The following is a 16,953-nucleotide window of genomic DNA, read 5'->3' as shown; positions in this document are numbered from 1 at the left end:
TGCCCAGAAATGTACTAAGGGTAAGGCTTCACTAATAGGACAACAGTATGTAAAAAAATATGTATTCTTCTGAGCATTCTTCATTGAGTTTCAGCAGCCAGCTATGAACCAGAGTATGAGCCAGAGTATGAGCAGGTCGGCCGTCCCCTTTAGCGATGTGACACACACACACACACACTCTCTCTCTCTCTCTCTCTCTCTCACACACACTCACACGCTGGGAAAGAGACAGTACAGCGCATGCGCAGCAATCTGGCGACTGTCAGGCTCCGAGAGTGAGAGAGAGAGAGAGAGAGAGAGAGAGAGAGAGAGACGGCAGCGCTTGCAGATCTGAAAAGCAGCATCAGGGCGAGGAGAAGCCGGCACGGGGGGAAAACTGTCAGCTGATGGATATTGGTTATGTGGAAGCTGGTGGCTGTAAGTAGGTGAATGGGAGTGAAGAGAAAGGAGCAGAGGAGACGAGAAGGTATCACAGGTACAGAGTGGAGAGCAGGGATCGATTAGCTGTGGGATAAGCAGTGAGTGAATTATCTGCAGGAGTCGAACTGTTTGTTGGGCTGAACAGATCCCGTGCCCATCTGGCCAGTCCTGCTGTTGTGTCGATGAGTCGGTGAGTCGTGGATCCGCAGTGCCAGGGCTCGCTGGGGCCAGACATCGGCTGATCGTTCCCCGGCTTGTTAGAATGGTGGCGGGTGGCCAGTGGCTGCAGGAGAAGTGATGAGAAGCGGTGCCGGGACTTTGCCTGGATGCGGTAGCGCTGTTGCGACACAGCCCGGATAGCCCTCGGGCTGGAGGGGTCCCTACCCGCTGCCCCTCACATGGAGACTTTCAGCGCAGAGCACAAGCTGCATACCGACAAGAAGAGGCTAAACCGGGTACCGTCCCCGGCCAGACCATTCCTAAGGGAACCCCATGCCAGGGCGCCCCCCTCCAAGCCCTCCGTGCTGCCCCCCAAATCCCCCAGCAGCAGCATTAGGCACCAGTCCCCGGCAGCCCCGGCCACTCACAACCGCCTGTCCAGGCGCAGCGCCCCGTTAGCCAAGGAGAAGCCGAGCCCGGCCAAGCCCTGTAGCGCTAAAGCCTCGCTCACCAGCAAAAGGGCATCCAGAGCCGGTCATGGAGCCGCCGATCCCAGCTGTAAGGGGAGCGCTAGAAGAGAACTGCTGCTGCCCGCACCTTGCTCCCCTCAGCCAGTGGTTGCTCCCACCAGGAGGAGGCTGCAGGGGCTGGACAACACGCTAGTGGCAGGTGGAAGGGTCAGTCACACTGACAGTAGCTCCGACCTGTCAGATTGTCCCTCAGATGAACACCGGCAGCAACCGGCGCAAAGCAGCGATAACGAGTCTGGAAGCAGCGAGCGGGCAGCAGCCCGAGCGGAGAGGGCGCACAATGTGGAGACTCACAGGAAGCAACTTGCAGCGACCCCTAGTGACGAACCTCGGGAAACGGGGAGCACGGGGGTCCCCAATAAGCGGCCACCAACACCGAGCCGAGTGCAGGACGAGGATTTGCTCAGGGAACTGGAGGAGCTGCGCTCAGAGAATGACTATCTCAAGGTAAGAACCGCTGGGTCACGAAACCACTCCCTCACCCGGCAAAGAAATACTTACAAAACAGAAAAATACATTTTTGGTGAGTTTTTAATATCTAAGGCCTATTGCACTGTATTACATGGCACTCGAAAATGCACAGACCACAGCATTCATTGGTGACTACAGAATCCTCTTAGCATAAAGGCTTTCCTTATATCAGGCACCAGAACTACCCAACGGTATAACTACATATTACTGGGCCCCACAGCAAGTTATTTGTAAGGCCCATAAAATGTCTGGAGGTTGACTTGTTTTACCAATATTTATTGAAATTGTATATTGATTAGGGCCTCATGGGGCTCCTATATCTCCTGGGCCCCCTGCAGCCACAGGGTCTGCTTCTTCTGTAGTTACGCCCCTGTCCAGGCCCGGACTGGCAATCTGTGAGTTTTGCCAAATGCCAGAGGGGCTGCTATAAGGTCCCATTGAAAGTCAATAATTAGTGGGCTGGTGGGGCTGTTTGGGCCTCTATGTGTGCTGAGTGGGCCTCTGTGTACCTGAATTGCCAGGTCCTAATTTAATTCTCAGTCTGGACCTGCCCCTGTCCCTACCCTCCGGATGTATAAGCAGTTTGGCTTGTAGACCAATAGCCCCCTGTGCACTGGATAGATAGATTAAAGTTTGGGTGCACTTGGTTTTTAGGCACTTGGCACTTAAAAATGGCTACTGCTGTCTTCTGAGTGGCAGTTGCCTGACAAGCAAGTGCACCAAGGAATGCAGGCAATTGCCATACAAGTGAATGGGTTGTGTATCCTTCCGTGAGCTACTAATTGATATTGTTTCAAACTAGTCAAAATGAATAAGGCTAATGTCACACAATTGTACTGTACTTAGATTATAAGCTCTACAGTGCAGGGTCTCTTTTCTACTCTCTCTTACCACATGGCACCAAATCTCTTTATTTATACTTTATTCAATATAATGCTTATCCTCCCTGTGTGATGGTTGTGATCAACCTGTCACCGTGCACATGGGCAGATTTGGCTAGGAAACGTGCATTTGTGGCCAAAACCTGCATTATGATGATGTCCTTCTCAAAATAATTTGGAGCAAAAATCGCACTGAGCGTACCAGTCCATCAGTAGTTGTATGCAGAGGGGTTTTTAATAGGTTGCCCCCCCCCAGCAGTGTCATCCATTGGGTCTAGCTGCTGAGCACCACTAGCTCATGGTTGAGTGGCTAAAATTCCCAGTGGTTACGTTCAGGCCCCAACTAATGCTTACTAGAGAGACCAGGAACAAAAATATGAGGCCTTAGCGTGCACAACATATCTAGGATTCATGAAACAGCAGGGAATATAGGGATGCACCAAATCCACTATTTTAGAATTCGGCCGAATCCTTTGTGAAAGATTCGGCTGGATAGAGAACCGAATCTAAACCCTCATTTGCATATGTAAATTAGGGATAGAAGGAGGAAACAGAAGAGCAAGTGACGAGCACGGTTAAAAAATGTTTGACTTCCTTGTTTGTGTGACGAAAATGATTTTTCGGATTCGGGTTCGAATCCAAATCCTGCTAGAAAAGGCAGAATTTTGGCGAATCCCGAACCAAATCCAGGATTCAGTGTATCCCTAAAGTAATCACAGCATTTTGTGAGGTTCTCTAGACACAGCACCCAATGTTGATTGATTGAATTGATTACACCAATCATTTAGGAACTAGATGTCACATATTGCAGTCACAGACTACACCCTAATGTCATGTACTACTTTAATGTATCATGTACTTTGGGTTGCCACCTGTTCTGTTTTCACCTGGACAACGGAATTTTCGGAAGGGTAAATCAGGACACGGCTTTCAATTCACAGAAATCCGACCAAACATTGATCCCCACATAATTGCAGTCACAGACTACACCCTAATGCCATGTACTACTTTAATGTATCATGTACTTCGGGTTGCCACCTGTTCTGTTTTCACCTGGACAACGGAATTTTCGGAAGGGTAAATCAGGATACGGCTTTCAATTCACAGAAATCAGACCAAACATTGATCTCCACATAACCCTGTCCCTGAGCCAAAGGCCAACCTTGAGATGTCACCTGACCTACCGCTGATGTCATCAGCCTGTCCCCCCGAACATCATCATCCCCACCCCCACCCAGACCTTCACGCCGTGGCATCTCTATATGTTCTGCTTCACTGCATCTTTTCTAACAAGAGTATATAGTACAATTATTTAAGCTTCAGGTACTGTTTATGTACAGAACAAGTTTCATTTTGCCATGGCAACATTTGTAAAATAATGGTAGTGTTGAACCAGTCAATCCTTGTTTTAAAAATGCCTGATACTGGAGCAAGACAGGGAGTAGGACCAGTGACCTGAAATTAGTGCATTGATTTATTAGACTCACTACACACACTGTCTGAAAGGAAAGTCCTTTTGCCACTGATTTTGTACATGGCCTCATTCTGAGTAAATGCACTCAATCCCTATTGCAGGACAACTATACAGAGATTAACTCAAATAGAAGAGACTGCACAAAAGTGATTCATATTGGTCTTTTACTGGTGAGGCAGGATCTGTTACAGACCTAAGAGCTATGATGGGAATCATGATTTTGGGATGTCAAAGGCAGACCAGAACACACATTTCTTGTGGATAACAACTCACGTGTTGGGAGGTTACGTTTAGCCCTCTTGCACTCCTAGCAACTAATTGCCTGATGTGACATGGTTGTTTGAAAATCCTTAGGCTTATTGGCTGGATATATTAGTGACAGAAGAAGTTTTGTTTAGAGACAGAAGCAAGTAGAAGATATCTGCTGTGTGAATTGCTACACAATACACATTGTCACATTTTGTTACTCTTACTATGTCAAAAGTTTAATGGAAACTTTAATTACTACTTCATTAGACTGCTCCTTAACAACTAAGTCTATCTCTCTCTCTCTCTCTCTCTCTCTCTCTCTCTCTCTCTCTCTATCTATCTATCTATCTATCTATCTATCTATCTATCTTTCTGTCTGTCCAGGGTTGGACTGGGGGCCTGGGGCAGAAGAGCCAGTGCCCAATGGTTTTTTCTATCTGTCTATCTGTCTATCTATCTATCTATCTATCTATCTATCTATCTATCTATCTATCTATCTATCATCTATCTATCTATCTATCTATCTATCTATCTATCTATCTATCTATCTATCTATCTATCTATCTATCTATCTATTACCTATCTATCAGCTGTCTATCAACTATCAATCTACTTATCTATCTATCTATCTATCTATCTATCTATCTATCTATCTATCTATCTATCTATCTATCTATCTATCTATCTATCTATCTATCTATCTCTCTGTCTGCCAACATGCTTGCCTGCCTGTCTGTCTGTCTATCTATCTATCTATCTATCTATCTATCTATCTATCTATCTATCATATATCATCTATCTATCTATCATCTACCCAGCTAAGCATAAGAAGGCAAAATGGATAGAAAATGGATAGAAATATTACCTAAACGAGAAGACCTGTATGGTGATTAAAGGTCAGGAGTACGTTCTAGTGCAGAAAGTAAAACAAGAAAAAGACATTAAAGGGAAAATTAAAACTGTTTTGAATAATGGAAGTGGTATCAGTTGCTCTTGAATACCCTGCATGTGCACTCTCTAGCATAAATCTTAAATAGCAACTTGCACTTCTTGCCATCTTTTGCCCTTTAGAGATTTTTATCTCCTGAGCTAAAGCATTTGTGTGAGCGCATATACTTTCATATAAGGAGTCCACAGAACCCAGCAGTAAATTAATAAATAGCTCATGTGTGCAACTGATTATAGGAACAGTAACACCAAAGAAAGAAATTGATCTAATGTAATGAAAATAGTATGTACTGTTGCCCTGCACCGGTAAAACTGGTGTGTTTGCTTCATAAACACTACTATAGTTCATATAAAGATGCTGCTGTGTAGCAATGCTGTCAATTGAATCCCATTCACTGGAATCAAGCAGGAACATAGCAGGTTGCCCTTCTGTAACAATTTCATTTATAGATGAGTTCCTAGAACAGGAGTACCCAAACTGAGGAACATGGCACTAATGCAGCCTCCAAGTCAATTAATCAGGCCCTGTTCGTAAAACTAGGTTCTAAAAACCTGTATTAATCCTGTATTATCCTAAAGTCCTAAACATATTTTGTGTTTTTTGCAGAATTGTTATGGGTAGCCTTTTCTCCCCATGTTTAATTTTTTGCGGAGGATTTGTTACATAAAGAGCCACATCCAAACCCTAATTTGCATATTCACATGTGAGCAAAATTACAAAAATATTATTAGCATTATTTTTTTTAAAAATGGTTGCCTTCAGTTGCTGAGTGTTGTATGACTGTGAGAGTTCAGATTTGGCTCAACCAGGTACACAGGAATTATGCATAACATTATGGATTTGATGCATTGCTGCTCTGGTGTTCTCTCCTAAAGTGTCCCTGCCCCCTCTCACCATTATTCATTCTGTACCATTTCTGCTGAATGGATTGAGATGCTTGAATGAGCCCTTAGAATAAACAAGTTCCTCTGTATTCACATAACATATATGTACATCAGGGTTTCTTATCCTTATCTTAGGACACAGAAATGAGTCTCCATGCTCTCTAGAGTGGGTCACTATGATTCCTCTAAATATTGTGAAAATTCGTCCTACACAAAACATCTTGATCATAAATAAGTAGCAAAATTGCTTATTGGGTCACATACTATAGCTGACCCCCTGACTTAATAAGGGAACTTGAGTAAAAGTTTAAAGGAGAATGGCCAGTAGCATGTGGAGTTTAAGTCTTTCTGGTTCTGACATCAGTCACGCTTGCTTATGGTTGGCAATCCAGAGAGCTAGCAAAGGGAGTAGAGATATGTGGGTCGACAAAAAGTCAACTTGCACCCTACCGAGGGTTGCCACCTGTCTGGTTTTGACCCTTGCCATCTGTCCGGTTTTGACCCGGACAGCACGGTTTTCAGAAGGGCTTTCTTGGGCAGGATTCTCACTGATTGATGGGGCGATCGATCAATCACTGATCACCACATCATAGTCCCACCCATGACATCACATTCCTCGCCCACAATGTCACGCATCCACAATGTCACGTGCCCTGTCTGGATGCCACATAGAGGAAAGGTACCAACCCTAACCCCACCCTAACCTGCTCCCATCCAAGTGGGTTTTATAAACCTTTGCCCACCATGCCCAAAACATTTATATTCCCCACTTCCCCCTCCAACAGACTGTATTTATAGTTGTGCACCTACTTGCTTGCCCCTTGGTGATGGCATAGATGGGAAGAGAGAGCTGGCGCAAGATTATTTGAGCCAGCCACAACTCAATACAAGAGAGACTGAATAGCCAGAGATGGTGCCCACCTCTGCATTTTTTAAGGTACAGGCAGACATTATTGGGGGTCTTGTGTGTTGTAGTTGGAGGGGGGGCTCTGCAAGGGATGTGAGATATATAAATAGACTTCCGCTCTACTTAAAAAAACACAGATGTCCAGTATTGTGTTGTTTAGTGATCCCTAAGAAAACTTCTTGTAACAGGACCCAAGAAATAAAAATCACAAATCACTGAGATTCGCCATCTTTTATCTTCTATTTGATAGGGTCTTTTTATTAAAATTATTATTTTAATGAAAATGTAATATTATTTCCTGGTTGTCCTGAATAAAAGATAATATAGACAGGAAAATCAATATTTTTTTTCCATGTAAGATGGGAATTTTACACCAACATTTGATTGGATGCTTAGTTGCATGCAAGTTGTATTATCCTGCAAAAGCCAGTGTTTCCCCAGTTTAGTATGTGCCACCTGTATTATGCATGTTTGTGCTGCTTACGTGTTTTTCAGTATGCTTGTGCCACTGCGTAGATCTCTTGTGTTTTTATTCATTGGCAAGCAGAGGCTTTGGAAATCTTTCAACAAGCTGATTCAGAGATTACCCCTTTGTGCATTGATGATGTCTGTTGTGATCATATAGTGTGGGGGGGGGGGTTGATCAGCAGAGGGAAGGACATGACCCCCCCCCCTTTAGATGCTTATATAATCCTTCCCGGTAATGCTTGTGTTTTCTTACAGCTGTCCCTAGTTTACCTCTTACTGTCTATATTACGCATGATGCTGCAGCTAACATCTTTTTCACATACTAGATCTGTTGTGCTTTTATTCATGTATGAACAAAGGCTTTGGAGAACTGTTGTCTTTTAAAAAACTGATTCAGTAATTACCCCATTGTTGCACTGAGGATGGCTGTACTCGGAACATAGTAAAGGAAGGAGGGGGAGAGCCCTGCCGAGGGGATGGTTTGACCCCTTTTCTCCTTTATATTCAGTCAGTGCCTCTCTACAGGTGATCAGAGATCTGTATGCTCTTACCATTTGCAAATATCTCTATCTCCTGCTGCCCTCTGTATGCCTTCATTAAGCCACTGGCCTCTGTATTCACCTACCACCTGCTACTGAGCTGAAGAGGAGGCAGTTGAAAGGCTGGAGGCAGGGGGATTAGCATATTAGTCCTATTAATCAGCACTATGTCTGGGATTTTAATCAGACACTGATTCTCACAATGAAAGCCATGCATTTAATGGGCACTCACCAAGCTAGCCAAAGACACTGTTTGCAGACCATTAGGACAATTTAAAGATCAGTTGCCTGGAGTGTCTTTACATTTCTATGTAATCATTTGTGTGTTATAGATTTGTTTACTCTCTACTTTTATAGGTGGGGTTATCTACCATCGGTTTTCCTCTATATATTTATATATAGTAGTTTGGTTGGAGAGGAATGATTTAAGTAAGTTCTAAGTAAAAGTTGTAAGCACCAAACCCACATACTCAACGCCCCCTTGGCTGCATGATTGGAGCACCATGTATCACAACCCAAGAAGTCAAAACTCTACTGTCAACATTGTGCTAATTACATTTTCACTTGGGTTTTATTTTATTTTCCCTTCAGATGCAGATGGAGAAATCATAGCAATTCTGTCTCCATATTTAGGAGCGGCTATTTGTTTTATGTTCCTACTAAATTCTCCTTTCTCTATATTTAGAAGCTGCAAATTGTTTTATATTACTATTATACTATCCAAGCCATCCTTAGGGAGTGATTAATAGATATAGCTGCCCTAGCAATGGAGGAGCCCTTTGTTCATTGCAGCAAGTATTAAAGAGGTTGTTCACCTTAAATTTAACTTTTAGTATGACATATATGGTATCAGGTAATACAAACAAACCACACTCTTTCCCTTTTTAACTAATGTATTACAAGTGCACTTGCTGGGATTGCCACTCACAGTCCTCAAAACATGACAGCACCTTGATATACCTAAAGGGGTTGTTCACCTTTCAATAAAGAGGGATATTATGAGTCAATTTGCAATTGGTTTTCATTTTTTATTACTTGTAGTATATTTAGCTTATTAAGTTATTTAGCTTTTTATTCAGCTGCTCTCCAATTTGTAATTTAAGCAATCTGGTTGCTAGGGTCCAAATTAACCTAGCAACCATGCATTGATTTGAATATAGAGACAAGTATATGAATAGGAGAGGGTCTGAATATAACATAATACATTTGTAGACTTAAAGAGCATTTGTTTTTAGATGGGGTCTGAAGCTGAAAAGAGTCGGAAGAAAAAGGCACCTCATTTAGAAACTATGAAAAATAAAACATGATTGTTTTGATTGAAAACTTGCTTAGAATTAGCCACTCTATGGGGCAAATTCACTAAAGGACGAAGCGCCTAACGCTAGCGTTAATTCGCTAGCGTAGCGCATTTTCGTTAATTCACCGATTCACTAACGGACACTGGAGTAAATTCACTAGTGTTACTTTGCACCCTTACGCCTGGCGAATTTGCGCAAAGGACGTAACTACGCAAATTCACTGACGCGTGCATTTTTATGAACGCTACCTTTTACGCCAGACTTCCTTCGCCACCTCAGACTAGGCGAAGTGCAATAGAGTAGATAAGGATTGCTTCAAAAAAAGTTAAACATTTTTCTAAGTCCCAAAAAACACTGGCATTTTTTCTTTTTTTATGGGTGATAGGCTGAAAAAGATTGTACATTTTTTTTCGGGCTCCCCTCCTTCCCCCCTACATTTCCTAACTCATGGCACGTTAACTATACAGTGGGCACATGTGTAGGGCAAAATAAAAATTTTATTTGCTGTTTTGAAGGTTTCCCAGGCTCGTGTAGTAACTTCAATTTGGTGCCGTATGCAAATTAAGCATCGCTAGCGTAACTTCGCTTTGCTTGGCGAATTAACGCTAGTGCAACTTTGCAACCTTATGCTTCCCCTGAGCGCAACTTCAGATTTTAGTGAATTTGCGTAGCGCTGGCGAAAATACGCCTGGCGAAGTGCGGCAAAGCGGACGCTGGCGCAACTACGAATTTTAGTGAATTTGCCCCTATAACTCTATACAAAAGTTAATCAACCAACCCTTTATGATGGATGTCCCCTGGCAATGAAGATATTTGCTTATAGCTCTGTTTCTCTTATTTCATTCTCAAAACTTCAAATATGGAAACAATTCCTACAGAAAGCATCTTTTCTTCCCTGTTTTGCAATATTTTGCGGTTTCATATTTGCAGTGGGCTGGTTTATAATCCCCATTAGAGCGAAGGAAGCTTATAGTATAATGGGCACAGTGTCAGAGATAAATTGACTATTGGTGGGATAAATCCCCATAGTTTAAGTCCCTCCAGTGAGAATATCCATTTCTTATCAAGTGCTGAGGAAGTGCTTGGGAACTGGAGGAGGGAGGGGGGTAGGTACACTTACTAGGTCATGCTGTAGGTTTTCTGTGTAAAAAATAGAACTATATCTTTTGCGTGAAAGAAAAATGTTGCATGTGATCCACAAATGAATTGTAGTGTTACAGGCGAAATCAAATAATGTAACCATAGGTGAGATCTTTTTGTAAATGTAACACCCCAGATAAATTGTTATAAGTTTATAACAAGTTTCATTGTTTCAGAATTTAGCTCTAGTAGCTTACTAGTAGATAACTAAATAATGTATGTACGTTATGCATTTTCTGTGTTCTAGGTCATGGCAATCATATACCGTAATTATAACATACAGGGTTGGTTTTGGTGGAAGGTTCTCGACCTGGGCTGCCAGCTACAGACAGGGACCATTGCATTATAACAAAGTAGTTAAAGGTTCAAAAGGAAATATTGTATTTTGTAAGTTATTAGATATTTACATTACAGTTGTACAGGTATATGATCCGTTATCCAGAAACCCATTATCCAGAAATCTCAGAATTACAGAAAGGCCATCTCCGGTAAACTCCATTTTATCCACATAATCCAAATGTTTAACAATGATTTCCTTTTTCTCTTAACTATTAAAACAGTAGCTTGTGCTTGATCCAAACTAAGATATAGTTAATTATTATTGGAAGCAAAACCAGCCTATTGGGTTTATTTAATGTTTACATGATTTTCTAGTAGACTCAATTGTGGAAAGATCTGTTATCTGGAAAACCCCAGGTCCCGAGCATTCTGGATAACAGGTCCCATACCTGTACCAGTTTTCTCTTATACAGTGGTGCAGAAGGATTTGAAAGAGCAGGCCACTGATGCAATCTTGAATGGCTTACTGACATTCCAGGGTGATAAGAAGAGTATAGAATAGAAGATTTCAGTCTTCTCTTTCGGGTCAGAATCAGGTTTCTATTCCGTCTCAATAGGGCAAAGTGTAGTTTGCAAACCGTGAAGTCTCCCTTAGTACTGTGCAGCACACTTTCCCCTGGAGGCTGCTCAAAACAGAAACCTCTTCCATTACTTTTTAAAGTGGCCCTGTAAGAAGCAAGACATTGAAAAGTGTTCAAAAAAGATTTTCATAAAGTGCTAAATTTGGGTTTTTATTTTTTTGTTAATTTAGAGATCATTCTGTAATGGGAACCATTTGGAAATACAATACACAGTGGACTAGTGACCACAGAGGTAGTCTCTTACAGTAGTCTCTTAAGGGTCAGATAAGGTGCAGGTTAGAATACTACAGCTTAGTATTGAAAAACTCAGTTGTGATTGATTTTTTTTTTCTGATGGAGATGCGTTTCTTGTTTCTTCAGTCTGATACTTTGAGACCTTGACATGAACATTAAGTGCTTAACCTTGAATAGGATATTTGTCAATTGATCATGTTTCCTGGTAATTAAATTACTACAAGCACTTTAATTTTAAAAATCACAAGGTCACCATGACAAAATTGCTAAGCCCCACCATACCCATGTCAAAGCAAATCCCATATGGTGGTGCTAGCCTCTGGTTATGTTTTTCATAGGCTAACACTTTGCTGTCTGGCAGTAGATTCTTGGGAAGAAATTTCTTGACCATTGACTAGTGCAGATTTGTATAATACAATTTCAAGGCCAGCGCATAGAAATAGTGGGATACTTTTCTACTTCTAGTGCAGTTGGTGACTAAATGAAAGATTCCGAAAGGCCTATGTAGATGGAGTAAGCATTAGACATCATTTTTGTTTAAAATATATTGCTTATGCAGAGTGGGCTTGTATTTAATTAATTTTGAGCTTTTTTTCTTTATAACTAATGCATACCTCCCAACTGTTCCGTTTTTCACAGCATAGGCCCTATTTTGACAGCCCAGCCCACAGTCCCGAATTATTAGTGAAATGTCCCGACCAGAAAAAAGATTCAACGTTTTTGAAATTTAATTAAATAAGAGGCTCTTGGCAGAGAGACCAGAACATGCAGTGCCTGCACTTTGATACATTTGTAACTATTTAAGATAAGCAAGTCTCTTGGGAGAACTGAAAAAGTGCATTTCACCTTCACTAGGAAAACTGTTACAGCACATAAAACATTGCCCTAAAACTCCCAGAAATGTGTTCAAAATTTCCATAACCTGCCAAATTTTGTAAAATGGACATGGTATTTAGGTGGGTGTGGCCATAAAATGGGCATAGTCAAAAATGTTTGCAGATCTTTTTGTCCCTCTTTCCATTTCTGAAATTTTGGTAGGTATGGAAATGTATGCCAAAGGGTATATTATTAAGGTACGTTATAGCTATAGCACAGCTCGCTGTTCACTGCTCACTTGGGATTTTTAGGGGCATAGTTGTATACAGCATCAGACTAAGCTGGCGGGGCACCTAGAGAGAACCCAGTGGGCACCAGTCCCGCTGCTTGCCCTTAGGTGGGCGCAGGCAGACAGTGGCAAGCAAGAGGAAGTACATGGTGGGGCTCTGGAGTTCCCTCCAATGTGGGGGCCACATGGCTGGGGTAGTGGGCCCTCTAGGTGGCAGCCCTTGTGGTCTGGACATCCCAATCGACACTAGTTGTATTAAAAAAATCTACACAGAGACATGGTGAATTGTTTTAAGCACTGTATTCATTATTTAGCATTGGTACAATACAGCCCCACTTCATTATACCTCCACTTATGTACCTTACCAGATTTAATGTTGCAGAGATATCGAATCCTGCATGCAGTCTGCGGTGAATTTTTGGGCATTCCATAGCCAAACGCATTCTGGGCCCACTAGTAACAGATTGGTGGCCTGGGCCCCCATTATACATTTTAAGCAGAGAAAGGTTATGTTAGTGTGTCGCTCTGTTCGGCTGTAGGGTAGCCGGAATTTTAGTATCTTGCACATATATTGGTTGCAGTGTGATCTGGTTCAAAGTAGTGATTGTGTTGTGAGCAACAGTCTTGTGTTTTGTCTGTAATCAGGGACAGTGGAGCACGCTGATCCATAATGCTATACTGAGCATGCTAGCAGCAGAGAAGTCTGACCTCCAGCTAGTCATGGAAACCCAGGCCCGGATTTGTGGAAAGGCTGGGGTTTTCCGAATAAAACATTTTTCCATAATTTGGATCTCCGTGTCTTAAATCTACAAAATAAAATTCTAACATGAATTAAACCCAGTAGGATTGTTTTGCCTTCAATAAGGATTAATCATATCTTAGTTTGGATCAAGTACAAGCCTCTATTTTATAATTACATAGAAAAGTTAATCATTTTTTAGAATTGAATTATTTGGATAAGATGGAGTTCATGGGATACATAATTAATTAATAATTTATTATTAATAATTAATTGATCTGTAATTCAGAGACATAGAAAACTATGTTTCATGCAAAGAACTGTTTTTGTAGGTGTGTGCTGTGAACCTCCTGTCTTGGTAAAAATACTAGAAACAAACGAAGTAGCTAAATTCATAATTCTGTTTCAAGGAACACATATTGTGCATGATTCCTGTCAAGGTTGCAAACAAATTGACACAAATGACTCATTAATGTTCAGAGTACTGCATGTTAGGGCCAGTTATTTGCACAGTAAGCACTTAACCTCACATATCCCAATGCTCTGATGCTACGTATCTGTGTAATGCTAGTTTTACTTCTCCAACACTCTGGAGGCTGACAGTGGGAGCGGCCACAGGTTATTTATTCCCACGCTCTCCTCCTCTGTACAATGGGGAACTGTATATTCATTTACCTTCCAGTACTGAGAAGCTAAATGTATACTGTTTAACATTAAAAAACAAATTACTGCTATCAAGAGAAAAAAAATGAACACAACCGCAACTAAATTCAGTCAAGTATTTTTCTACAATCAAAACGTATAACAAACCTTGAATGGGTTCATCGCAATCACTTTAAGTCACGGGGAAAAATAAAACACAAACAACCAACCATGAGTGTCTTAAAATTGCAGAAATTACATCATGGTTGTTTGTCGGTGGCATTGTTTTTTTTGACAAAACATGGCAAATCACGAAAATAGCCATTGTTAGAAACTGCCTGCCTGCCTGCCTGCTATGCACAATGACAAGTAATTGGCTAGATTTTTCCTTTCATATAATCTTTATATCAATCTTTGGTTGCTACAGTAAATACACTCCTAAAAAGTGCAAAGAATTCCTATAACTGTCATCTTCTCCTTTAATAATTAATTGATTCCATACCTTCCAACATTATGGAAATAAAAAGAGGGACAAAAATATTTTGACCACGCCCATTGTTGTGGCCATCCCCCCTAACTACCATGTTCATATTACAAAATTTGGCAGGTTATTAAAGTTTGTACATATTTCTGTGTTTTCAGTTATTACAGTTTTGCTAATGAAGGCGAAGTACTGTGTCTAACTTTTCCCAAGGGACCTCCATATCTAAATTGTTACAAATACTTATTAGCTTATCTCAAAATTGTTACAAAATATCTAAGCTGCACCTGGTGGCTGTTCTTGGCTCTGTGTCAAAAGCCAATTAAGTTAGAAACTTGGTTTCTTTTTCTGGCTGTTCAGTGCAAAGAAAGTCAAGATTTTTCAGTACAAACACGGGACTGCTGGTTGAGCTGTCAAAAGCGGGACTGTCCCATTGGCAGTTGGGAGGTATGTAAGTCCACCCCACCGCCTATGGGGTAACCAGGCCCAGATTTGTGGAAAGGCCAAAAAGGCCAGGGCCTAGAGCTGCTAGCTGTTAGGAGTACAAAGCAGGCCCACAGCACTATGTGAATTTGTGTGTATAGGATATTAATTTCATAAAGGCAACCCTGCATAGATGCCTTGCCCACACCATCCCCATTAAATCGCACTAAAAAACTCCTTATCTAATCCAACACAGGCAGAGAAACAGTGTATTTGTCCGCCGTAATGTGACGTAATCACATGACTGAATACACTATTTCTCTGCCTATGTCAGATCAGATAAGGAGAATTTTTAGAATATAAAGTGCAACAGAAGGGGGGGGCAAGAAAGATAAATCCGGCCCTGGGTGTAACCCTAGTTATAGATGGCCTTAGAATAATAATATCTACAAAGCATCATACAGAAAGTTCATTTTAAAGTAACAGTCCCTCTAGCAACCAACCAAAAATAAGCAGACATTCATCAGAATGTTTTAAAAAAAATCACAAGCATCATAAGCACAGCCCTTTTGAAATGAGCCCAAACCAAGGCTAACAATAGAACAGCATAGTGATTCAAAGTAACATGCACGATGCATAATTGTGTGAGTCTGCTGACACATATTTGCCTGCCTTCACACCACTGTGTACCCTTCCTTGGCATCATTGCTGAAAATGATTTCAAAGTTTTTTGCTTGTAATAATACAGGTTTATATAAGAATTAATTTTTTATATGGGAATGGAGAGTTTAGAATGAAAGCGTTTTAGTTCAATCAATAATGATAATAACAATAATAATAATAATAATAATAAAAACCCCACCAACAATATAATGTATAGATAACTTATAAGTTGCATTAGTCTGCCTCACTGTGGGGCAAATTCACTAAGATGCGAAGTTGCGCCAGGCGCAACTTCGCCGCACTTCGCCAGGCGTAGTTTCGCCAGCGCTCCGCAAATTCACTAAAATCCGAAGTTGCGCACAGGGGTAGCGTAAGGTTGCGAAGTTGCGCTAGCGTTGATTCGCTATATAAAGCGAAGTTACGCTAGCGAAGGCTAATTTGCATACGGCGCGAAATTCAAATTTCAATGGAGGAATACGTATCAGCACTACAAATGGCTAGAAAACCTTCAAATCATCAAATAAAAATTTTATTTTGCCCTACACATGTGCCCACTGTCTATGTAAGTTGCCATGAGTCAGAAAATGTAGGGGGGAAGCCCCAAAAAATTTTTTGGTCTTTTTCAGCCTATCACCCATAATGTAGAAAACACGCCAGCGTTTTTTGGGACTTAGAAAAAATTTTGACTTTTTTTTAAACAATCCCTATCTACTCTATTGCTATGGCTTGCCCTATTGTTGTACCTGGATAAATGAATGGGGTGTAATTCTGAGCATTTTGATAAAATCTTTTTGTCCCTATTTCTTTTTTCAAATGTTGGGAGGTATGTTATACTGACTCATTTCAACATTTTATGCGTCAACTTGGACCTACTAGTTTTTTTCACTTGTAAATTAACTAAATAATTTGGATTCGTTCCACATTTTTATTCGTTTATGCTTTTTATATTCTGATTTTATCATAAATAAGTAGACATTCATGGTTCTTTAAAATGTGAGTTTAGCAGAGGTTGAAAAAAAATAAAATTACACAAATTTTACCATGTACATCTGTCTTAATTTCCACAGAATTCTTCTATATCATTAAGTGTGCTTGAGGCAATTAAAAGTAAATTATTTTTTTATAAAAAAGCAGAACTAATTTTAATTAACATTGGAATGTACTGGCTTGTTTTAGTACAAGATTAATTTCCACACTGTCATTGTTTAGCTTTTATGAGCCTGATATTAAGGCTTACCATTTGCTTGGGTAGTATTTGCAGGCACTCCTGTGGTTAGTGAGAGCTATGATTAACTGCCATGTTTTTGTGTCTTTGAGCTGCAGTGTGTGTATTGAAGTCATTTAACAATAGTCATTTCCAAGAAGTAGATTTTAGAG

At 40.9% G+C, this 16,953-nt stretch overlaps 1 protein-coding gene across 4 annotated transcripts in view; it reads left to right on the top strand.

The window, feature by feature from the left end:
- Positions 1-240: 240 nt before the first annotated feature.
- Positions 241-16,953, top strand: part of mtcl1.L (microtubule crosslinking factor 1 L homeolog) — a 103,118-nt gene continuing 86,405 nt past the window's right edge. For 2 of the 4 annotated variants that reach the window (XM_018267899.2, XM_018267898.2), the window contains exon 1: positions 241-1,556. In XM_018267899.2, the coding sequence (XP_018123388.1) occupies positions 819-1,556 (738 nt within the window). In that variant the 5' untranslated portion in view covers positions 241-818. The remainder of the gene's footprint in view (positions 1,557-16,953) is intronic. The other 2 variants (XM_018267900.2, XM_018267901.2) reach the window with 1 other exon arrangement.

Source organism: Xenopus laevis, chromosome 6L (genome assembly GCF_017654675.1).
Source record: "Xenopus laevis strain J_2021 chromosome 6L, Xenopus_laevis_v10.1, whole genome shotgun sequence".
NCBI classification, from domain to species: Eukaryota; Metazoa; Chordata; class Amphibia; order Anura; family Pipidae; genus Xenopus; species Xenopus laevis.
This window is presented reverse-complemented; position numbering and strand designations above follow the sequence as displayed.